This window comes from Meriones unguiculatus, chromosome 15, assembly GCF_030254825.1.
Source record: "Meriones unguiculatus strain TT.TT164.6M chromosome 15, Bangor_MerUng_6.1, whole genome shotgun sequence".
NCBI classification, from domain to species: domain Eukaryota; kingdom Metazoa; phylum Chordata; class Mammalia; order Rodentia; family Muridae; genus Meriones; species Meriones unguiculatus.
Genome location: NC_083362.1, coordinates 64,723,952 through 64,749,085, shown reverse-complemented (window position 1 = coordinate 64,749,085; position 25,134 = coordinate 64,723,952). Strand labels below are relative to the sequence as shown.

General features: G+C 49.1%; 1 protein-coding gene across 3 annotated transcripts in view; it reads left to right on the top strand.

Moving 5' to 3' along the window:
• Positions 1–9,306: 9,306 nt before the first annotated feature.
• The window catches only part of Pax3 (paired box 3), a 95,389-nt gene continuing 79,561 nt past the window's right edge, over positions 9,307–25,134 (top strand). For 2 of the 3 annotated variants that reach the window (XM_021638599.2, XM_060368681.1), the window contains exons 1-4: positions 9,307–9,804; positions 11,019–11,254; positions 12,637–12,766; positions 13,914–14,048. In XM_021638599.2, the coding sequence (XP_021494274.1) occupies positions 9,720–9,804; positions 11,019–11,254; positions 12,637–12,766; positions 13,914–14,048 (586 nt within the window). In that variant the 5' untranslated portion in view covers positions 9,307–9,719. The remainder of the gene's footprint in view (positions 9,805–11,018; positions 11,255–12,636; positions 12,767–13,913; positions 14,049–25,134) is intronic. The other variant, XM_021638600.2, reaches the window with a different exon arrangement.

Here is a 25,134-nt window from a genome sequence, read left to right as displayed (position 1 = left end):
TGCACTCATTATTCCCAAGAGCCTGTATTTCCTGATCTGAGGAGGGCAACGTCCAACCATAATCTTTTTGTTGTGGTGGTCATTGTTGGAGTTGTTGGAAACAGGGTTTCTCTGTGTAGCCCTGGCAGTCCTGGAACTCAGAGATTGGCCTGTCTCTGCTTTCTGAGTGCTGGGATTAAAGGTAGGCGACCACTGGCTGGCTTCTCTTTTACATTTTTTTTTTAAATTGAATTTCTCAATCTTGACCGGGAAACAAATTGAATTACTAAGTCGATGATAAGCGAAAGACTTGAGGACACAGTAATGTGGCTGTCATGTTTTCCTTCGAAAAGGTCCCTTCACCTCAGAGTTCTTGCTGTCCGCAGCTGTGCATCACGTAGGCATGCCGAAGTGTTCTTCCAGCCATGAGTAGTCAGTCATTCCGCTCTGCTGAGTGCGAACCCGTTGGGCTCTCCTCTTTCAGTTGGAGATAACCTTTTCAGTTGATTGTTGTTGTTATTGTTATTATTATACATTGAGCTAAAAAAAAAAATCTTAATTTCTGCCCCTCAGCCCGATCTGACATTCTGCTCCTGGGAGCCCATAGATTTGGTTCCTGTTTTCTTGGGTCCCTTAATGAAACTACAGAGTTGGCTTTGCCCTTCTGAGATTTGGATCTTTAGACTCTACCCCCTAATGTGATCTTGTGGGGTATCTCAAAGATGACCCTTTCTAAGATGGCATTCCTGTGCCTATTGCGACAGGACTGCTGGTCCCTCTGAGAACATCTCCAGCTCTGCTGATGGTGATGTCTGTCACAGTGATTCCCTGTCCACATGGGAGTGCTTTAGTTTTTGCTCTTCTGATATAGGCCCAAGATATTGTGACATTTTACTTGACCGATTGTTTGAGACAGGGAGTGGTCCTCTTTAGGTGGGCAGTTACAGCCCTGAGAATTTTGGAGCCTCCTTTCAAGCTCCCAGTGCCATCACCTCTACTTTTTCCTCCTTCATTCCAAACTCCCAAGGCTTTTAGAAAGTGCTCTAATCCCAAAGCCATCTTGTTAATAACCTATAGAGTCCTGTTTGCTGTGTTCTTCCTCCGTGGCTCTCCATGTGTCTTCTCTGCTTATGACAGAAACCCACAAGCCAGGGAGCAAGGGCTGTTTTTTGTTTGTTTGTTTTTAGGATGTCTATCTCCTCTGATTCTCTGCAGAGAATTTTCAGCAGTTTAGTGAATGAGAGAGACAGATATAGGGGAGTGAGGAGCAAATGAAGACTCCATTTACAGTTGGTGGTAGCCAAGATGAGAGATGAAGATACCTAAATTTTGTGATTGCCTGTGCTTCACGAGGTGACCCATGAACAAACAGGATCCCCCCCCCCCAAGAGGGTAGAAGAAGGAGCAGCAGCCTGTGTGTGACCTGACCGATGAAGGGGCAGGATAGTGGAAGGGGTTCCTGGCATGACCGGATGGGGATGCCAGCTCTGGTTACCGCTCCCACCTTGCCCCAGCTTAGCCTTTCCAGCCAGTGGCTGCTCAAAGCATGGCACAGGGTATGTTTCCTCACAAGACACAGGTACCCAAGTCTGTGGCCCAGGGCGGGGCAGCTCCCTGCAGCCCCTCCAAAGAGAGGCTGGACATTTCTACCACCAGGGGAACCTCCCAAAGGAATGCAAGGCCAAAAGTACAGAAGGGGTAGTGTAAGGCTGGGGAAGTAATCCTTCCCCAGGTTGGGGATACAGTGACGGAGGAATGGACATCCAAAGCTGAGCTTCATGTAGTATTTACAACTGGGCTGCAAAGCCAGGACAGTCAACTGAGAACAGTTAAAGTGTCCTTTGGGCTACAAGAAGAGGGATTTGCAGGTCTCACATCACCTACTGGGGTCTTGGAGGTCATTATTGTGTTTGGTCTGGGGACCCCCCCCTTAATTCTTACAGAAGTGGGGAAATTTCAGACTCTACCGGCTAGACTCAAGACTCCAGAAAGGCATGACTTGCCAAGGTGTCCTTAGAAGGATAAGGGTTCAAGTGGGGGTAGGCAAGGACAGGCTTAGAAGTCAAGTCCGGGCAGGCTGGGAGGCGTGGTCACACCGATTACTCCTTACCGGGGCATCCTTCCATAAGCACCTAGAAACTCTGCCATCCCAAGAGTTCTATTGGGCTGCAGAACCGGAAATGATCCCCCACCCCGCCCCCACCCCGCCCGCACCCCTACCACATCTCCAGCCAGCCCTTTCACAGGCTGCCTTTCTTTCTGCCAAGAACTGGAGTGCCTCTGTGTCAGCACAGGCACCAGGCACAGGCTATGTCCCAAGAGGACCAGAAGTCGTCGCTAAATCGCATAGGTGTCGTGAAAGGCAGGTGGGACTGGGCCTTCGCTTCATTTTCCTAGAGATGGTCTGAATCTCCCAGGATCCTAGCTCTGCCGGGATGTGGGCCTTGGAAGAATTGACTTTTTTCAGGCTCTTCTTTGCACACGGAGAGTTGGGAGACAACCTGGAGTTTCAGGAGCCAAGAGAGGGTTTGAGCCACAAACTTTCCGGAACTAGTTGTGCCTGCAAACAAATGCATGTCCAAATAAGGGATGTTCTTGAGTGGAGATTCCACACACACACACACACACACCCGGCCCCCTCCCACCGACAGTCGAGGTCCAGGCCCAGACGGTCTCCAGAGCTGCGTTTCCCTAGCTGCCTCAGTGGAGAAGGCCCAGAAAGATGAAAGCAGCGGTGACAGTTCGCCTCCACCGAGTGCACTCTGGGAAAGGATCTGGCCTGGCACGGTACTTTCGCTTTGGGCGTGATTGATGCGAGCCGCGCTCTGAGGGCTGAGTAATTAATAAAGATTACAGTCGTTTTGTCGGAACGTCTCTCTTAATTAATGGAGAAGTGGGGGCGGGGGAAAGCGAGGGTGATTTATTTGCATTGGGGATATTCTCTAGGCACTGCGAGCTGCGCGGTGGAGACAGCCGCTAGCGCTCAGGACTAATTGGCATCAGTGGGTGGAGGGTTCTCGGAGGGATACGTGTTACCCACCTTCATTCCTCCGCTGGGCCGACGGGAAGCTCACCGCCCACTCTCCCCGAGGCTCTTGGCTCGGGGCGGGCCTTCCTGTCTTCGGGAAGACGTGGCCTAGCTGGGAGAGCACTCGCCAGCCCCGTGCAGACGACACTGAGCCTTCGGAGCTGGCCCTGACCGCACCCAGGGGGCACGAGCTGGGTCACCCAGGTCTTCAGTGGCTGTCCTGGGAGCCAGGGCCGAGGGGGACAAGCGCTGGCTCCCCGATCTTAAGGTTTACGCGGGACCCCTGAGTGTTAGCCTGTGTCTCTAGGTACCCCCGAGGGTTAAGTTCAGCTAAAACACCGCGGTCCGGCAGTACAGTCCGTCTCTCCCAGCCAGGGAGGAAACAGTGTTCCCCTCTTCTCAGAGCCCGGCTGCACACAAACCCTCTCTCGACTTCCTCACTCCCTCCACAGTGGAATAAGCCGGTTCCTGGAGCTCAGCAGAAGGTGGGGGCAACAGCGTGGCCCCCTAGAAGGACTGGCAGAGGCAGGAAGCAGCTTCAAAGGTTTCGCTAACGACTCTTCGGCCTTTATTTATGTCCCTATTAATGCAATATCCATCATATATGCAGATATCGATCTTTATCCTTTAAACGGATACGCCGAGAATCAATTAGCCATGCAGATTACGTTTCCTACGTATCCGAATGTTAATCTTTCAGACTCAGAGCCGGTAATATATATATTTTTTGCAGCCAGATAGTATTAGATTTCGTTTGGAAAAGAAAAGAGAGAAGAAAGCCTCTCCGAAGCGCATTCCTCTTGGGGCTACTTGTCTTGATTCCTGGCTCTACGCTGGGAGATGGGGTATTCCTCCTGGATCGTCCTCCCCGCCCCCACCAGGAGCAGGGGAGAGCCTTTCACTGTGACTTTAGTGAGTTGCCACCACGGGGACCCAGGACAGCTACTTGCAAGATGACTCTGGGAAGGCCTTGCCCGGGGCATCTGCACCGCAGTTTGCACGCGCGGAATCCTGGCGTCTCTCTGGCGGCCGCTTCTGTTCATTGTCCAAGATGGTCAGTTTTCAGTCTGTTCAGAGTTACTCTCCTGCTCCCGAACGAACTTGCGGTTCAAAATGATTCTGCTCCCGCTCTCGCCTAGAGAAAAAGAAATTATATTTGTAAAGGGAGTGGCCATTTTCCTAGGACGGGGAGGGGTTGAGGGTGTGGAGGAAAAGCTAGGGATGGATAAATGATTTAGGGTCCAGGAAGGGACTTCACACTTAAGTCACGGTCAGGACGATTCTTGTTTGGTTTTCGCTTCCTCCGCCTCATTCTGCCTTTCCTTTCCTCCCCCTCTTCATTCCTTCTTCTTCTGTATCTCTTTCTGCCTCTTTCTCCCCCTCCCCCATCCTCTTCTATCATCCTTCCCGACTTGAAAAAAAAAAAAGCCTCGGGGTCCTGAAACCCCTGAAACCCCTCCCCTCCTAGCCTGGCCGTCTCCAGCTGTGAGTCTCTTTCAGGCAGGTGTACCGGGCAGCTTCCGGGTGCCCCCCTCTTAGCCCCAGGCCTGCTCCCTGCAGGGCTCTGGCCGGCTGGAACCCAGCTTGGAGGGGGACCCCGGGCACCCCGCCTCCTCCACCTGTTGCGATTCCTCGGCTGAGCTGGCTGCACGGTCTCCGGCTTAGCTCTCGCCTTTAAAGGCCGAGGACCTCGGGAGCTGGGCACACTCACAAGCCCCGCGCGGCCTCCAGCTGCCTTGAACTCTGGTTTTTCTTTTTTCAGTTTTCTCTCTCTGCTGAGCAGTCGACCCTCGTCCCTCCTGCTGAAATCACCCGGCACGAAATCTCCGGTGAGTTGACGGCCCCGGAGGCTGGGAAGTGGAGTCGTCCCCCTGGCCCGCGGCCGGCGGGCGCTGGAGGGAGTCGGAGGCAGGTCTGCCCTCCTGTTAAGCCACAGGCCTCGCCCGCCACATCACCACCGCCTTCTGAACACCACAGCCTCCGCAGCAGCCTCCGGAGCGGGGTCCACAGTCCAGGCCTTTACGTCCAGTCGCCCCGGGACAGGAGTTCCTGGAAGGGTCGTTTGCCTCCCTTTTTGTTCCAGTCGGCAGTCCCCCTTAGAAAGTTAGTGGACCCCGCTTCTCCGACTCACTCCTAATTCGGGGCTCAGCCCGCAGGAAGACGGTCCGGGTCTAGGTTGCTGCCGGTACCAGGCAGTCGGTCCTCAGGCTAAGGAAAGCCCTTTTCTCTTACTGCTCCCCGACCCCAACAACACACAGACCAGAGCCAAACTTTTGCGAATGGAGCAGTTCCGAATTAGCTCCTTTAGAGACCAAATTCTCCTCCTCAGTGTACTCCTACCAACGCTTCCAGGGAAGGTTACCATATTATTATTATTATTATTATTATTATTAAGTTCCATCATTATTTCCATTATTTTGCAAGACTCCTCTGGCTGTGGCAGATTGCCACTCGTGTTCATATAAACATACATTTTGCAAATACATTTCTGTAAGACTAGAGAGAGGCAGTTTCTGCCTTGGTCCGTTGGTTTTCAATTAAATATTTTTCTCTCTTTCTCTCCTCTTTTCCTTTCCTTTTTTTCTTTTCCTTTCCTTTTTCCTTCCCCACAAACCATATGTTCTTTATTGCGAACCCGCTCACAGTTCCCCAAGGGCCCCCTCTGCTCCGGGGGCATGGCAGGGACAAACCCCCTGTCGTCGCTGGCCCACGCATTTCAGTTCATCCCTTTTCTAAAGCCGAGCTCACCCTGCCCGAGTTTTTGATGGGGAGAAGAGCGGCGCCAAGGCTTTTGACCAGTGACTGCGGAGGTGCCCCCTCCACCTCCCAAGCGACCTTAGTTAATGCTGTAGTGGTAGCTCTGCTCCTCGGCTTTACCCCACATAGTCACCAGCAGACAACACCGCATCTGGCCAGGTAGCCCAGGACCTGGAGTCTGGAGGCTTTTTGTAGGACTGGGGGTTCACCGGCGGATGTCCCCCTGTATCCTGCCGCCCAGCAGCTCAGTCAACCAACCTCTAACCCCCCACTCCTTTGCCCCCGTGTGCCCATCCCTTCCTCAGCGAATCTCCCACCAGACCCAGGAAGCCTTAGCCACCATCTTACTCTCGAATCTCTCTCTCTCAACTTAATATTATTTTGCACACGGGTTATAATTCCCGGTCAAGGCTTGCACCCTCCTGGAAGAAAGGTCAGTCCTGGGAAGTCTGGAGGAGTTCATGCACGGATCCCTAAGTGAAGAGGGCACACAGAGGAAGAAGCCTTTGGGATGTGGCTTCTCCAGATTCGCACCCACTTGGGAACCAAGAATTAAGCACAGTCATTTAGGCTTCGACTGCCAGTCCCATCTTTGTTACTTGAAACACCTCTGAAGCGTGCGGGTGGGTGGATGGGGGAGGTAGGCAAGAGTCAACCGCAAGTGTCTCCTCCTGCATCTCACTTGTTGCACAGCTAATTTATTCTATTTTTGATCCCGGAGACTCTCAGATGTCATTTTATAAACGTTCGGGTGTCGGGGATGGACAGGAGGATTAGGCACAAGATCGTGGCAGGGACTTCCCTGGACGCATTTGAAGTCCGCTGTGAGCCCCAGTGCCGATGAGCAAACCTGGGCTCTGTTGCTGGCACTCATTTCTCTAATGAGTGGCTGTGCTGGGGTCAGACTGAGCCCCTGGACTTGGTAGCCCAATGGCTCCCAGCTGGGGCAAGTGGTCTGGATGGAGACTCTTGCTGTCTGCGGTTGGAAGAGGGTAGTTTCGGCTTCCAGACACCTCTGGGGTGGAAGGGAAGTAAAGGGAAGCCCAAAGCAAACCTTTAAACCTCTGGGAATTAGGAATTGCCCCAGACCCTGTAGTTGGTGGGCTTCTTCGAAGTCTGTTTTGCCTGGTTTGGGAGGGTGGGTGTCCCTGTCAGGGGAACCCCAGCCAACAGCACCACCTTGGCCTCCAATGTGGCGCTTCGACCCAGCAGCTTCCTCCACTCAGTGGCCTCAGAACCCCTGCGGCCTGGTGGGTGGAGGAGAGTTCTGGGCAGGTGAGAAGAAAAACTCAGCCGTCTCCCCCACCCTCCCCCTCCCCTCTCTACCTCCGAGCTTCTGTTTTCCTAGCAGGTGGAAAGGAGTCCCAACACACTGCAGAACTGCCACCCGACAGCTGTCCAACAGGCAGGACCTCAGGGGAAGCGTCCCAGGGGGCTTTCTGAACCCAGAAAGGAATCTGCAGCCACCCATTATAAACAAGATGCCCTTGCTGGCTCCCAGGCAAGATCAGACCCCTGGAGAGCTAGGGTCACGCCTCTGAAGCCTGGAACTCAAAAAGCAGAGGGGACTCAGCCTCAGAGAGCTCTAACTCTCAGGAGGAATCTCCTTTCACTGGGTGTGCAGCCCGAATTCACCCCCTTGAATTACACCGTGGGCGCCCAGTCCTCCCACCGATTAAAGCTGACGGGACAAAGTGCTAAATCCAGCTCTGCTCAACTTGGGGAAGGTGAAAAACTTGAGAAAGTCTGCCTCCTCCGACGCTACAGATGCGCGGTGGTTTAGAAAACAAGTTATACAGACTTTGAAGTCCAAAAAAAAAAAAAGGAAGTGAGAAAGTTCCCCCAAACACACACCCTTGACAAACTGAATCATTTTATATAAAACCTGGTTAAGCAGCTCTCCCGGCAAACAGCTTCTGGGCTTTCCACTGTAACTCAAAGGCTCCTCCTCAAGTGTGGGTGGGTGGGGGTGGGGTGTCCAGACATTTTCTGGAGTCCCCAGAGGCCTGTCTCGGCTGCTCCCAGGGTCAACCAAGTCTTTTTACTTCAGGGTGTGTGTGGGGGTGCAGAGAGCTAGCCAGCATTCCCTACTGGGAGTGAACTCTTAAAGGGCCAGCTCATGGACTTTGAACAGCTATGAGCACCCCCTCCAGCCCCCAGTGTTGGGTTTGCCTTAATTAGGGGTGGGCAAGTAGGATTTGGGGGGGGCTGAGTTCACGTCAAAACTGTCAAAGGAGATGGCGGGGAAGAGGAACATAGAGAGAGGGGTGGAGGAAAAATTCAAATATCATAAAAGGAAAAAGGGGAACTTGAAGCCCAGAAGTCATTGTTTCCTTTATTTCAAAGGGAAAAAACCTGCCTGATTCTCATCCTTTTGATTGATTAAGGCCCTGAATACCTCTCAGCCCCAGAGTGACAGTCCCTGAATAGACTTGAGGGAATAAAGAGCAGTGCAGAACGCAGGGCTGGCACTGGGGGGGGGGGGGGGCGTGTAAAGGAGGCGAGTTCGCTGGCACTTACCAAGTTATAAATAAAAGGCTACGCACAATGGTACCTTCTCTAAGGACAGACAGTCTTTACAACACTCCTGGCGTCATATCCTGCTGGGGACACTTCAGCTCCTAGCCAACACTTTGCTCCTTTTATTTTTCCAGCAGTTTAGTCTGAATGCCATAATAAATTCCTGAGAACAAACGCTGCACCCGGGCAAAACCTCAACATATAGATGCGTGTGCATTGGGGATAAATCTGTATGTGGAGATTTAGAGTCCGGGCTTCCCAGAAGGGCTTTTAAACCAAGAAAAGGAGCTGGCTTCCCCCATCCCAGCTTGCAACTTGTAGCCCAGGGGAGCCTAGCCACGTCTGGTCTAAGGCTAAGGCTACTCCACCTAACCCCAGTCCCAGCCTAAGGAAGACAAAAGAACCTTTTGGGCACATCCTGGACTCTCCCTGAGAGGAGCCTCTCTGGCAGGCTCACGCGGCAAGCTCAGGCCCAGAAAGAGACCAGAAAGAGGAATACCAAACACATCCGGGACTCCCCGTGCCCCTTCACCTCCACCCCAGTGTTAGTCACCCCGAAAAGAAATCCACAGGTAAAAAGCAGAGACAGGCAGAGAAAAGAAGAGACGCAACAAAGTTCCAAGGAAGAGACGCAGAAAGACACTGGGGCGGACAGACAGGAACAGAAAACCGAGGAGCTCAGAGGGACACCACACGTGGAGTGACAGGGACACAGCGACCCCCCCCCCCTCCATCCTCACGGCTCTCGTCACCCAGGCTGCCTTTCCCAGTTTCAATCTGTCCACCCTTCTCTCTCTCGGGGGAAGGGGCACAGAGCTGGTCCCCCTCCGGGGTCGGCGGAAGCCTGGGCACCGTCAAGGATGGGAAGAGAAAGTAGCCTCTGTCGCCCAATCAGCGCGTGTCTTCGCCACCCGGGACGGTCTCCTCGTCGGCCAATCGCAGCTCAGGGCTCCTGACCAAGCTTTGGGTGAAAGAACTAATAAATGCTCCCTGAGTCCGGATCCCTGCACTCGGTGTCAAGACGGGAGGAGACTTGGGGACGCGCTCCCGTCTCGTCACCAACCTCCCACCCCCCCATCCCCCGAGCTTCGTGGCGCCCTGAACATCCTTGCCAGTGGCCCCGGCTGAGGGGCCCCGACCAGCCAGACTCGCACCAAACTTGTCCGCCCTGGGCTTTGGGATCCGGCACTCTAGGGACTCCTCCGGAGCCGGTGGACTTGGCGCTCTCAGCCCCCCTCCCTGCCTCCGCCCCGCCTCTCTCTCTCTCTCTCTCTCTCTCTCTCTCTCTCTCTCTCTCTCCTGCTTTTTCTTTGGGGGTGGGGAGGAGCTCTCCGCGAGCCGGAGAGTTCCCGAGGGTCACCCCTCCGCGCTGCGCTCGCTCCTCTGCCTCGTCTTCACCTGGATATAATTGGCGAGCGAAGCTGCCCCCCTCAGAATGACCACGCTGGCCGGCGCCGTGCCCAGGATGATGCGGCCAGGCCCGGGGCAGAATTACCCACGCAGCGGCTTCCCGCTGGAAGGTACGTTCAGGCCTCCGCCCGTCGGGATCCCCGGGGCCTGGGACTGGGCTGCCGCCTCCCGACCCAGGTCTCCCGGGCCGAGGAGCCGTGCCGTACCGGGAGCCTGTTCCCTCCGGACTTCCCGGGCCAAGAAGCGAAAGTGGGGAGGGGGTTCTGCTGGATGGGGGCCTGGGTAGGGGCGGGGGGAGGAGCCCCGTCTCCCGTTCGGACCGCGGACCGAGCGCTGCGCTCGCCCCGAACCCTGGCAGTTTGGCAGGGCCTGCTCCCGCGGGCTCCGCTCTGCCCCGTTGTTTGGGAGGAAGGTGGACCGGCTTCGCGGCGCCGGAAGCAAGTCCTCCCTCTGTCCCCCCGGAGGGGCTCCGAAGTTGTTTCCGGCGGCTTTTCCCTTTTTGAAAACAAAACAAAACAAAACCTCCGGCCAGTGCGCCGAGAGTTTTCCTGCCGCGGAAAACTGAGGCGGTCCGTCCCAACGGAAAGTTTTTCGGGATTATCCTTTCCGTGCCAGGCCGTGCCACCCGAGCGGCATCTCCAAGCTTCTGTAAACCTTGACCGGTGGCCTGAAGGCGCTGGGGGAAAATTCGGGGAGGCAGGAGTTGCAGCAAACCCGAACCCCTCCCCCAAAGAACCTGAAAAGTGAACGCAGGGGCCCAGGGTTCTGGCGGAGTCCTTCGATCTCGGGCCAGAGCGGAACGGCAGGCAGCACCCACGAAGGGTCGGTTCGGCTCCCTTGGGGTCCCAGCCTGCCATGTCTATTTCTGAAGCGTAACAGGTGATGCGGTCCGTCAACCTGTGCCTCCCTCCCGGACCCTCCCCGGCCCCTGCCTACCACGCTCTGATCCGGAAACAGTAAAGGCAGGGTTTTCTGGCACTTATCGCAAGACATTTTAGACACCAGCCCCAGCTCTCCCCCCCCCCCCCAAACTTGCAGCACCCCCCTTCACTCAAAAAAAAAAAAAAAAAAAAAACAAACAGTTTCTTTGCAGCCAGTTATCTCACGCCAATTCCTCAATTTCCAAAAGATTATATGGCCCTGAGTTGGGTAATTATTTAAATAAATAGAACAGCAAGGGTTCGGGTCTGGGAGTCCAAAGCCTGGGAGATTGTGTTTGACTGTCACCAGCGAGCTGGCCAGAAGGACAGCTTTTCTTTTCTCTTCTGCTTGCTTTCTAAATGACCTTCGCCTGGGCTCTCTCTTTTTTCCCTTCTCTCGCCAGTGTCCACCCCCCTCGGCCAGGGCCGAGTCAACCAGCTTGGAGGGGTGTTTATCAACGGCAGGCCCCTGCCCAACCACATCCGCCACAAGATCGTGGAGATGGCCCACCACGGCATTCGGCCTTGCGTCATCTCCCGCCAGCTGCGCGTGTCCCACGGCTGCGTCTCTAAGATCCTCTGCAGGTATCAAGAGACGGGCTCCATTCGTCCCGGTGCCATCGGCGGCAGCAAGCCCAAGGTGAGCCTGGGGCCCGGCTTCCTGGATTGGGGGACCGCGGGCCAGCGGGTGGGGAGTGCGCACGGTCTAGCAGGGAGCAAGAGCCTTCCTAAAGGGGGTGTTTTTCAAATCTATGAAGGAGTGTTTGTGAGCGCAGAACTCGGTTGTTACGGTTGAACCATGGGAAAAGGCTAGCTGCTGCTGCTGCTGCTGCTTCTTCTTCTTCTTCTTCTTCTTCTTCTTCTTCTTCTTCTTCTTCTTCTTCTTCTTCTTCTTCTTTGGCAAAGGAATATAAATGTTAGTTTTTTAACGCCTGGGAGGCTTGGAAACCCCCTCAGATTATTTTAATAAACACCTAAAGCAAGCCCAGCCGTTGCCGAGTCCCCAACCCCCACTCACTGCATTGCCTCCGGTAGAACGAAGCTTAAAAAAAAGAAAGAAAGAAAGAGAGAGAGAGAGAGAGAAAGAAAGAAAGACAAGAAAGAAAAGAAAAGAAATCCAGGTTTGCTTCTTGAATAGTTTCTTTCCCAGCTTTGAATCTATCCCCACCCCCCACCCCCGTGCAAATTGTTTTCAGGAAGTCAAGAGTCAGGGCTATTACTTTTCTTTATAATAAGCCTCTTGACTCCATTTGAAAAGAAAAGAAAAGAAATTTGGTGAGATCCTCAACTTACTTTAGTTTTCTCTTAAAAAACAGGAAAGTCCTGCTGGCTAGGGAGTGGGAGGTGGAGATTCATAGGGTCTGCCTTCGCCTTGGGTGATGAAGAGAAACCAGAAGGCTTTTCTACTTGCCTGGGGGGCAAAAATCAAATGGGCTATGGTACCCTGAAGACCCCCAAACAGGTCCCTCTCCCTGCCCATTTTATTTCTAACCTGAGAATCTTAGGAGGTGGTTTTACTTAAGTGGGTGAAAGAGTTTTTCTTTCAAATTATCTACGTTTGTCTAATTAAAAACACTACGACGACAACAGTAACCAGAGAACCTAGATACATATTTAAAATCTCGTCCAAATCCTTCCTTTGGTCAGATCTGATTTCTTCGGAACCCACCTAATTTGCTGTTTCTGCCACTCTTTCAAGCACTCTCCTTTTGGTTTCGTTTTTGTGTGGATTCGGTGAGGGTTTCTAGGGATCAGAAAGTATGGCCCTCACCTCCAAGCTGATTTAATTTTTGTTCATTTGATCCAGTCCCTCCCAGACCATCCCTGGGCAGGTGGAGGGTCTCCAGGCTGCCCCAAGAGGGATAATTTCCTGTCAGCTCCTTTCTAAACTGTCCTTTGGCTTAAGCAGAGGGACCTTCCCAGGGAATACAGGAAAGAGCAGCGGAAAAGCCATGAGGTAGGGGCACCACACGTGGCCCCGGATACTGGGTACCAACGCACCACCCGCCTATTATCTTAAAGCAGGTGACAACGCCTGATGTGGAGAAGAAAATCGAGGAGTACAAAAGGGAGAACCCCGGGATGTTCAGCTGGGAAATCCGAGACAAATTACTCAAGGACGCCGTCTGTGATCGGAACACCGTGCCCTCAGGTACTGGGTCCCATTAACTTCTCCCGGAGGCGCAACCGTCAGTGTCGTACTTCCGCGGGGCCGTACGGGCCATAAAATCTTCCCAATTACCCGCCGTGGCCTTTGGGAGCCTGCCCTGAAATATTTACAAGCCAGACATTCTTGGTGTTTTATGGAGCACTGGGTGAGCGGCTGGTCCTCAGGGTGGCGGCTTGGGAGACCTCCGAGGTTTCCCCCGCAAACAGATCCCTACTCAGAAGGCTGGGAAGAAAAGGCGGGGAGCAGGCCACATAGGCCAAATGATTATTAATATTGATGCCCCCCTTCCGAAGAGAAACAACTGTTTTGGTAACTTCCACTGAAGGGAGATCCCAGCGGTACCAGGGGAGAGCGGGCTGCCGCGCTTAAGGGGTGAAAATTCGGCCGGACACAATTTCCCCCAAGAGTTCTAGGGTCCGTTCAGCATCCTGGCAGCTTGGGAGAGGTCCAGGGGGAAGAAGGGCCAGCGCTGGGCCTGCGCGCGGGAAGAGTTTGTTTTTAATTAAAAGGAAACTCCCCCCCCCCTTTTTTTTCCTCTGTAAGAACGATATATTTCAGAGCATGGATTTGTTTACCAGACTGGAATCTGGAAAAAATAAATCGGGGAGAGTGCGTTTTCTTTTGATTTTTACAATAGGGAATGATTCTGCAGTTGAAACTTAAATCCACTGTATCCTCAAAACAAGTTGATTTGCAGGCGACAGGCCCTCTGTGGTTCTTCTTCCCAGGTCTTTGGGGACCACTGTCTGCAGGTTGGGGGTGGAGGCGAGGGGTAGGGAGAGCCGATGGAAGAAGTCTTTTTAGAGTGTTCCAACCACTTCTCGGAGAGCGACAGAAGTCACATTTCTCTTTTCTGAATTGGAGGTGCGAGATCTTTAGGTTCCATCTCCAGTCTAAGGAATAAAAACCCCATTAAAGCATGAGGGGGTTTAAGACGGAGACAGAGAAAAGGGGTTTAAGAGGGAGAGAACGCAGAAGGACCCGGATGCTCCCAGATGCAGGACAGGCAGACACACACACACACACACACACACACACACACACACAGCCTTGGCTGGGCCTTTGAGGTCTCTGTTGGGATGCCTACGCATCTCAATTGTGTGCGCTCCCCCTTTCCGCTTATCCCCAGTGAGTTCCATCAGCCGCATCCTGAGGAGTAAATTTGGAAAAGGAGAAGAGGAGGAGACGGATCTAGAGAGGAAGGAAGCAGAGGAAAGCGAGAAAAAGGCTAAACACAGCATCGACGGCATCTTGAGCGAGAGAGGTAAGGGGCCCGAGTGGGCCTCGAGCGCGGGCTGTGAGGAGCACTAATTCTTAAGACTGGCGGGTCTGCGGTTGCGCTGACACCCGGTGGCTCATCCCAGGGCTCACTCCAGGCCTCAGGCCTCGATCAGCGCCACCGCCCTGGGGAAGGACATTCAAATGAAAGACCAGAAAGGTACTTGGTATTAAGCAAAAAAAAAAAAAATTCTCTTTTCTAATTTTCCTTTTCTTTTCCTGGCGATCAAATCCAGCGACTCACTTATGCTGGGCAAGTGCCACATTCCAACAGTAATAAGTCCAAATTATTGTGAGTTCTATTCTCTGCCGCCGTTATCTAGTTCCTTAGCGTTGAGAAGTCTGAAATGCGTTGCAGGTGGACGCTTTGAAGATGGAAACTAAGCTTCTCTGAAAACTTACGTGGGCAGAGAAGATGGAGGTAGCTAATTAAGTCTGGGGACTTGAAGTAGCTTTTACACTCTGGGAAGAACTGCGCGTGGGAGAGAGTTAACGAGAACGTGATGCTTTGGGACAGTGGGAGCCTCAAGAGGCCCCACCTCTGCTGCGTTAGAAATACGTGTGTGCATGTGGCTACTTTTCGTTTGTTTTCAAGTGGGATGAAGTTTAACCTGTCTGTGTCCAAGTGGTGGGTAATACCTTAACAGGATCTGTGTCCTTGAGCCCCTAGTGCTGTCAACCTCTGTCCCCCAGGGGTACAGACCACCCAATCCTTGTTAGTCCTGTGGCCTGTCAGCACCAACAGAAAAAAATCTCCCTCCAGGGGTTTGAGAATTATATATAGATTGTTTCCCTATTACCTGTTTGGAATCATCGTCAACTGTAAAAATTCATAGAAAGAACCCTTTTCTACCAGGGCTTTCTGAAACAGAAGAGAAAGAATTTAGCATCACAGATTGCTCTATCTGCTCTTTTACCTCCATTGTGTAGCTTTGGGACAGCTCTGGCCTTCCAGGAAAGCTGCTTTACAAACCAATACAAAAGCTGTACCTTCAGCATTTAGAGTTGGATGTAACTACCCAAATGCCTGACTTCCAAAAAACGAAATCCCAGATACTCTAGAGCACACACTTAGTCAAGAAAAGTCACCCTAAGCGGACCGAGGCTGAGCAGGGAGATGTTAACGTCTCTGTCTTTACAGCAGGGGCTTTGGTGAGCCATATAAGCCTGGAGAAATGCTTTTCTGCTCACCTTTGTTTTTAATCCAGCCCTAGCTCCAGTCTAGATGGGCTAGAGTAAGAAAGGCAGGGATCTGAGGACTCAGACTTCTCCCAGGCCCAATGGGACCCCAAAGCGTAGGCTGGAGGAGGCTTTGCCGGGATCCACGGCTTCGCTACTTGTTGCTGGAAGAGGCAGGCAGAGCAGCCACTCACTCACGGCAGCAACAACCCGAGACCCAGGAGACAAAACGTCCCAAATGAGCTGGTCAAACATTTGTACAACTTTTCCAGCGTTTACAAAGAAGGCCTTCTCTACACAATCTACACTTGGAGATGAACTTGGGAGACAAAGCCTGGAGAGTCCATTGAAACTCACACTTTAGCTTGGCCCAGACAAAGCTCCAGCTCCCAGCAGCTTGATGTGGACAAAGGAAGGCAACCTTTTTATAATTCAAGGAGAAAAGAAGAGAAAACAGCCCCACAAAAGGCCCAGAATAGACATTATGGGCTTGCAATGAGGGATGAATTATTCAATGAGCCCCAGTAGCTGCCGAGCCAGGAAGTTTTATGGACTCTCCAGCGTGGAAAAAGTGGCCATTTCACCTACAAAATGTTTCTAGTCTTTTGGGTCGTCTGGCTGGGCCGGCTGCCATTCAAGGGCAATTGCTACCATTTTTTTAAATTGGAGTGTTTCCCCTAGTGAGGGCTGCGTCCTTGAACACACACACATACACACACACACACACACACACACACACACGCACACGCCCCTCCCTCAGAGGCTGAAGTCTAATTTAATTTGGGGTTGTCAAGGAAGACGCAGCCTGGGTCCCTTCGGTGCCTCCAGCTTCCTTTCCGGATAAACCCTGGAAGGCAAGAGGGGCCCAGAGAAAGGAAAGAGTGAGATGCATTTTGAAGTCTAGAAACCTCAAATACTCTGGGCAAAAGTCTCCGGCGGTCCCACTTGTAAAACAGAATGGATGTTGAGAAAGGGCTCTCTGAGTCTTGGAAAAGGGGAGGGAAAAACTGCCAGAGGAGGAACTTTCTCGGTGTCCCCACCGCTGCTGTGTGCTCTTGCCAAGATGGGCCTGGTACCTGCTGCGGAGACTGGCTTTCCTGGACACAAGTTTGGCCTGGGGTCTGCTTGGCAGATGCTCGGACGCAGGGAGAAAGGCACTCAGAAAAGAGGTCAGAGCCACCCTCTTGTTTTCAAGATCTTGTCCCTTCTCCTAAACGTTGCCTTTCTCAATTTTCCTTTTTCCTTGTCCTACCCAAGAGCTGCGCGGCAGCGCTCGCAGCGGGGGCTTCCCGCCCGCCCGGCGCTCCACCTAGACCGGAGGCTTAGTGGACCCCCGCCGAGCCCATCCCTCCCGCTCCCGCACGCCGGTGAGAAGAGGGCTGGGCGGCCGGGGGACCTTCCACCCCGGCTCCCTATCAACCGGTGCGGACAGAGCTGGCCCAGCCGGACCAGCCAAGTCCCAGCTTAGGCACCCGGGGCTGTGGCAGCTCAATGGGTGCCTCTGTTCCTCCCCCGGCGCGGCCGAGCGGGCCCGCGGGCGCCGCCACAATAGGCCGAGCCCCCGCTGCTGTGCCCTGCGCCAAAGCGCCGCGCCGCCCCTCCCCGCTCTCCGGCCGGCCCGCAGCTTAGCTCGCCGGGCTGCAGCCGACTCAATTGCCTCCTTTATGTCCCTCTCACTTTCATCTAGACACAGCCCGCCTCCCCCCTTCTTCTCCCCTGCTCTCTCTCGCTCCCTCTCTCTCTCTCTCTCTCTCTTTTTCTTTCCTCCCTAGCCCGAGGCTCACATTAGTGAAATTTCTGCAACCTCCCCCATTTTTCTTCTTCTTCTTCTTATTTTAAAGAAAACCCTTAACACAAAAGCGGTGAGTAATCGATAGAGACTGCTCCTTCATCATCCTCTTCTTCTCCCCGTCCCCTCCTTCTCTGCCCCCCTCCCTCCGCCTCTCCTCCTCCTCCCGACCCCCTCCCTTTCTCTCAGCAGGGTGACGCTTTTCCTGTTGGTGAGCTTTGGGCAACATTTTTGCTTTGTGCCGTAATGGAATTGCCGGACAGACAGGGACTGTAGACGGACACGCGACGGCAGGGCTCTCGCTTAAATATTTAGATGCAACGTTACAATTAAGGACTTGTTGCCGTGGCTTTGAAGGGGAGCGTGCGGGAGCGCAAGGGGAAAGAGGCCAGATCGCCAAAGTGATGTTTTGATTGGGGCTGAGAACACACTTTCACGGGACTTTCCACACGCAGATCAGTGTGGGAGGTTTGCAACAATTGCAGGGATGAAACAGAGAATTCGGGCACAGGATTCCTGGGGAGCCGATACTCCCTCACAGTTCTTCAATTTGTGAAGGAAACATAAAAAAAAAACAAAAAACAAAAAACAAAAAACAGTGCCTCCCCCCCCCCCAAATGAAAGTGTCAAAAGTTTTTCTGGAGCCCCTTTTGTGTACAAGCTAATGTTCTTTTATTAAATTAATGACACATGATGTCAGGTTTAAAAATGTCTGTCTATTAAAGGAAAAAAAAAGGTAAATTTCTTAGAATAGTTCGTTTCCAGTAGACGTATGGAAAGCACGTTCGAAGGAAGGGAGTCGTCGTGTTGAGAAAAGCAAAAGCCATTTGCTTCTTTCAAGTTGGTAAGGAAGAGAATTGTTGGTGTCAGGTTGATGCGGCGGCATGGAGGTACAGAATGAACTTTCCCACAGATTAAAATAACGGGCAGAGGACCGCGGGTTTGTGGACCCAGATCTTTTATTGCTGGGCACTTCCTGACCATTCTCAAGTCCCTTTGTCAGAAACAGGAATCTGTTCTCACTATCTGATCTGGACTTGGAACTAAATTTTAAAGTTATGAAGCTTTAGCAGTTATACTCAAGGCAAGTCTCCCAATTAAAAAAAAAAAAGTATTGGCGACGACAGTGCTTGAATTACATTGGGTCACTATACTGCCTTAACTGTCCCGAGCCAGAACAATGGGAAGGTAAGGGTGGGGATTCATTTCTTTTTAGCATTTCTTTTTCTTCTTGGTTGACTGGGTGAGTGCTGTATGCTTACTTTTTAGCCTTATTGAAAACATGCAGATTTTCTAATTAATGCTTGAAATCATATGTTTATTTTGGGGTTTGATGTGATTGTTGATAGCGCTGAAACAGGAGGTAGGGGCTTCCAGTGTGTAATAATTACTGAAGGGTCATTTAAGAGTCCCCAGGGCTGAGTCATAAAACCCACCCGGGCGGTGAGGCGGAACCAGAAAGTGTGCCTGGGCTCAGGCAAGTGGAATATACAGAAATCAATCAAGTGAACAGGAGCGTTGCACTAAACCCTAGTGGTTTCAACATCTATGAGTATCCTGGGGACAAAACAAAAATTATTCTTAATCGTGAAATTAAATGTCCAAGTTATACACTAATAAACTGTCAGCAAAACAAAAACCTGGCCCGGGACGCAGAAAGTTTCAGTTCGGTGGGACCCCATGACAGGCAACCTATTTATTCACTCCAGTACGTGAAGATTATGGAGCTATTAAGTGCGAGAGAATGTACCATGTAACTCACCAGCCACCAAATGGCAATTAAGCTTCGTGTCTTATCACACTGGCTGCTCTAGGGTTGTTTTACAACTAGGAATTAAAATCTGAAAGAAGAGTTTTCTGCAGCCCTGGCCAAATATTGATTAAGTAGCCGTTTGTTGATACTATTGTCATCCATTAAAAAGCCAGGCGCTCAGCCTCTCAGTAGCCACCTTCTTTCGTCAGGGGCTTCTTAAGCACCCAGATCAAAGGAGGATCATTTCAATTTATCTGTTCTGGGAAATCCTCCTTTTCCTCTGAAATCTCTAAGGAGGAACTGACCACACTCTCCTTGAAGAAACAGGAACTGAAATCAGTTCCATGTTGTTGTCTTATAGAGAAGGCTCATGGGGTGTTTTTTCAATTATCCTGTGGCGATTTTGTGTTCAGAATTGAGGCTGTTGATCTTTTTTTTTTTTTTTTTTATCAAGTTGATTCTCCTTTGGGGCAAGGGAATGGGAGCTACCATGTGGTATGGCAAATTTTCTAAATATGAATTTGTCACTATAATCGCCTTCCAGGCTGGAGTGTTGTACAGAAAAGATACCAGATTTTTATGTAAACTAGATGGAGAATAAATTTCACAGAAGGTCATGAGGTATAGAGGCTATGTGCAGCACTTCCATAATTTTTTGTTTGCAGATGGTTAGACAGTTCTTTCGTGTATTTAAAGTCCCTGTGTGCAATGTGCGTCGTCGGGGTTTATTTACAAATGGCTCACTAAGAGCTAGGCTGGTCCTGGACTTCATAAAGGTGCACTTATCCTGCAAACTGCTCTTCTCCAGGCACCAGCGTTCGAGGTACCAGCATAGAACCTAGTGTATTCCCACATGTTGACTGCTAGGAAAAACACCTGAATCCCATCGTAACATAGTTGTTGATTTTTAGATCAACTATTAGGTTTCTGTTTGTTTAAGAATTTAATATATTTGCACTGGTTTTTCCTTTTTTTATGATGGCAAAAAAATTCTTTCAAGGGCTTTTTTTTTTTAAATATACCATTTCTATGCTTAATTTGCAAATTCCAACAAATTACTCTGAGGTTCTACAATTTATGTCAGAGTCAGGCTTTGGATATTTCACTGTAAATCATGCATGTGCCACTGTATGGGGCCCTGTGAACTCCCCTGCAGTGTGCATTTTGATTCTAAAATATGGTTTTATTAGGGTTTAATTTTTTTATTATTTACTTTTCCATTCTTAAGCAAGGTGCATCTTGACATGCAGCCAATGCTGGCTATATTTATAATGATAAATATTTTATGTCAGAATCCCCCACGTTTACTTGTAATTAATTTATCTATTAATAATTCATCCATGTTTAAATAACACTCGCTAGCGTAACATAGCACTAACCAATCATTATAATATAGTAGAACTGCCTGAAATAGATGGAACTTCAAGTTAGAGTCAGCTTAAATGTGTGATGATTTGCCTTTCTTGGGTCAGGTACAGCATTACTGAATCCTTTGTTGCATATTTCACTTGTACATGCTTTTTTTTTTCTTCTTCTTCTTCTTTTAAATATACATATAGAGTTAAAGCAACTTTCTCCTATTGAATGTTAGTCTGTGTGTTCAAACATTGCCAGGGAGGCGATAGATGCCAGATCCAAGTTGGGCCTGATCTCAGTATCAAGAGGAGCTTTGCGGATTTAAGCACAGATTGCCTCGGTCTTCCATTTGATCTCATTTAAAATTCTGCAGCAAGATTCAAAACGCCATAAGCTTTGCTAAGAGTCACATGCAAGATGGGAGCAGGATGACCCTACCAGGTCCTACTGCAGCGGATCCCAACCTTCCTAACACACTTGATACAGTTCCCCATGTTGTGGTGACTCCAACCATAAAAATCACTTTTGTTTTTACTTCAAAACTATGATTGTGCTACTTTCATGAATTATCATAATGTAAACATCTAATATGTGATCCACAGGTTGAACCGCTCTCTTACTGAGAGAGAAAATTTCCCCTCACCAGTCCTCAATAGATCAGGCACTCTCCTTTGTTTTTATCACTTTGCAGTGGGTAGTTTTTGCTGTCAATAGAATATTTTCCCTCTAGGAAGTTCCCTTCCAGTGATGTCTTCTGGGATTAAAAGCTAAAACAAGGAGAAAAGATGTAACATTTCCAGTTTCAGTTCTGGTATTGGCAGGTGTCTCGTTGGTTGAGATACATTATAATCAACTTCAACCTTCCTCGTGTTGCAACCCTTTAATACAGTTCCTCAGGTTGCTGCTTTATAACTATAATTTTGCTCCTGTTATGAATTGTGATGTAAATATCTGTTTTCTGATTGTCCCATGTGACCCCTGTGAAACGGTCCTTTGACCCCAAGGGGGTCACGACCCACCCGTTGAGAACCACTCCCTTAGAAAGTTGGCCAGGTCAAGGGTAGACATGAAAATGTAGGTGAGAACAATCATACAAGTTTTAGAAATCCTCACCTTTGGTTTCCTGCTTTCCTTTGTTTCTGATGAAAAGGGATGGATCATTTCTTCTGTGTAGATGGCTACTTCTCTCTTTAAAAGAGAAGAAGTTGTATTGCAACAAGGAGGGTCTGTGTAAAATTTAGAATTTGATTTGATGAACTTTCCTCCCAAAAGGGAAAGTGTTGAGAAGACAAATTAGTTTACGTGGCAAATAGCAAGAAGTTTACAGCATTTAAAATTCCATGGCAGAATTTTAAATAAAGCAAAAGAGAAGAACACACGTCCCCTTGGGGCCAAAGCAACTTGATGTGTGTCATCTGAATTTTTATGTCCTCCTTCTACTGTGGTGACAAATGATCTTTTCTACTGAAGCTAGAATTCACAACAGACAAAAAACAACCTACTGTACGTCTATGTCTTTAGACCCATTCAGTAATTTACTGACTAAACTTTCTTATGGGCTTTTAGCTGTTCAGTTTTACTGTGTCTATTAATACCAGTTCTCAATTCTAGGGGCCAATTCTCCTTGTTCTGGATCCAACCCAACCGATTCTATTCAGAAACAGCTTATTGAAATGCTTTGCAATGAGAAGGGAGCCTCTTCAGCACTGACCAAAAAGGTTGACGAAGGGAGTTACAAGTTTATCTTCGGCATGCAATGATTCATACGATCATAATAAAAATTCAAAAAGCGTAGAATTGTGGAATCTTAAATGTAGACCTTTAGAAAATAAAACTAATAAGTACAGCTCTAGAAAGAACTGCAGCCTTAAATATGCTTGGTCCTATACCATTGATGGACATCACAAGTAAATTAGGATAGAAGAGCCAAAAAGAGAGAGGGAGAGACAGAAAAAGAGAGAGGGAGAGAGAGATACAGTTAATTACTTTTCAGTATTACAGCATGGAATTGGTTCTATTTATTTTTATTTTTTATAGTGAATGTTGATATGGTCACATCTTTGCGTTTTAGAAGAAAGTCAGCATTCTTAGTTTGTGATTTTTTTTAATGAGTAACATAGACATATTAAAAAACAAACAGTCATAAATGCCTCTTATTTCTTAGCATAAAGTTCTAGAATAAACATGAGTTTGTTTGTTTTTATTTAATTAGGGACCGACAGTGTCAGGAAACATTCTGCTATTCAATGTCCCCCTCTTCATGTCAAACGTATATCCGAAAGTTTAATATTCAAATGTATCATCATCATTACAAAAATCTCATCCCAAAGGATAAGTGTGTTTGTCTCTCTCAATTATCATAGCTGAGCTTAATTTGAACTAAAGAAAATTAACTGGCATAATTTATTTTGTTGTGACAAAAGTGGTAGCTTTCATTTTTCTGAAGCCTGGACTGGACAGTTTCCTGGTTGAAGGTTGTTGGAGCACTGGGTGTTTTTTTGTACTGTTTGATTTAGTGCTTTTCTACATGTTTATTTGCTCTAAAAGGACACAATCCCCAAAGTAAAAGTGGCCCATGCTGGCCTTTACTGATTACTCTCTGAAACCGAGACCAAGAACTATTAAGGTATGACGTCGTGAACGTTACTTTTGATACAAGATGAAGTGGGTCATGCTAGCTTCCAAGGGTTCTGTCAGAGTAAGACGAGAAGATGGCTTTGTGCAAATAACATCTATCCTAGGAAGGCTCCAAGTCCTGGTGGGGTAGGGAGACAAAACTCTGAACATGCTGAGAAAGTGACCAGCCTACAGATTAGCAGATGGGCTCTGCCCAAGGGCAGATAAAAGCTTAATTCAAGGCTTAGCAGCAACAATGCAAACCAAACACACACACTCACCCTTCATACACAGCACACACATACACACACACTCCATACACGCCACTTTCCCAAGTGCACAGGCAGCTATTTAGTAAAAAAAAAAAAAAAAAACTTAATTGATTTCATAGGTCTGAACAACAATAAAATTCTAAAAAATCTCACTGATTGTCAAAGGATATATATTTTTTTAAGTTCCTTTTCCTTGCCAGGCTATCTCTTTCTCTCTTAGATGAATGTATTGTTTGCAAACTTTTAGTCACTTGTTTGTCTGTTTTGCTGAGTTGAAGGAAGACAGGCAAACTGCTTTGTGAAAATTGGTCTCAGTGACTTTTTCTTCTCCTAGAACTTGGAAACTCGTTTATTTGGTGGAACTTCCCCATCATTTCTCATTATTCCCATACTATTCTCTTAATCTTTAGCCTGCCCATTCTTCATGTCCTCAGAGTTCTCTCCGCATGCGAGACTGTGCGTGTTCTCAATTCTTTGTGCCGTGATCCTTCTTAAAACTGGAGCTCAGAAGTGCTGAGGAAACTTCCTACAGTAGCCGTCTTAAACTGGAGGGTAAATTACTGTGACCTTTTAATTTGATTTTCTTCTATGTAGCCTGCCCCATCCCCAAACTGTGTGTGTGTGTGTGTCTGTGTATGTGTGTCCTGCATTACTGGCATGCACTGTGGGTGAAATAAAAGTAGCTTGCTCATGAGGCTCTAGGGACCCAGACCTCCTGCCCCTGTCTCTGGCTGACGCCCCATGACAGTGCAGGCCCTGGCTGCATGGAAGGTTGTTTTTCTTATCCCCACATGCACCTGACCTGTGTCAGGAGTAGGTCAAGCTGGGGCATGGCTGGTTTATGCAGCTGTTGCGGCTTAGGGAGCACAGCAGGCAGTCTCTGCTCCTTGGCTGGCCGGGGCCCCAGCAAACTGATAAAAACTTATTGGAGAGCATGCCACCTTCCTTCTGGATGCCCTCTATGCCCCTGAAGGCTTTCAGATGCAAGGGGGCTTCAAGGCTCTGTCATCCAACTCTCAGCTCCACGGACACACTTTCACTCCAAGGGTCGTATTTGCAATAAGCCAACACTCAGATGACGAAGGTTCCTCATTAGTTTTAGTTTTCAAACCACCATATTTGTTCTTGGGTGGATAATACACTTGTTTGGTACAGAATCCCAAAGCTATGACTGGAAACAGGATAGCATGTTTTCTTTTTCTGTCTACTGGCTATCAATCAATACCTCGTTTTTCTGGAAACTGCAAACAAACATGCAATTAACTCGCACGCATGGTGTGTCTCTCGTGTGTGTATGAATTCATTCTTTTCACCTTTTGTAGAAATAGCAATTTTCTGTGTCAACTATTCTGTACCTCATTTTTTAAATTTTATTTTAAACTCTGCATTATGTCTCAGCAATTACTCTTCAGCAGGGCTTTCTTAGCCCTGTTTATATAGCTGCATACTATTCCGTTATATTGGCAGAGGGTGATTTATTGTACATTGAAGAGTGTTTCTAATGTAACAGCACCATTTGGCACAGATGTGAGTTTATTTATAAAATAAGGGAATGACATTTGTGATTTTTGAGAGCCTTGCTGGAATTTGGGTTCTGTGTGGAGAGCAAATGGTGGAGGAGCCGAACATTTGAAAGATGGAAGAGTATTTACCTTGTGGGGGGGATCCTGTGGTAGGCAGACAAGACAGTTCCCTCTGTCTCAGTCTGTGGGTTTGAGTTTTGAAACTACTATTAAGCCTTGTTCTAATAGCAGTGACTGCCTTCTAGAAGCTTCTCCAATATTTCACTGTTTCTTCAAATGAACATCTAACTTGAAGCAATTTTTTTTCTACTTATTGGGTCCTTTTAAAGTTCTTTTTCACTTAATTTCATTCCTATCTAAAGTATTCTCCCAAAGAAGCTTAAGCTTTTTTGCTTAAGCTTGTTTTATACTGGAGACATTAGGGGCAGTTTACATAATTTAGATGTAACTTTTTCTAACTGTTAAGCTATAAAAGAGAGATTGTCTTCCAAGGATCCCCAAGCTGGGTTTGAACTAGTAAGTCACAGAATATAGTGCTGTATTCTAACTTTGAGAAGTGCTGGCTTGGGCTGTATTCTAACTTT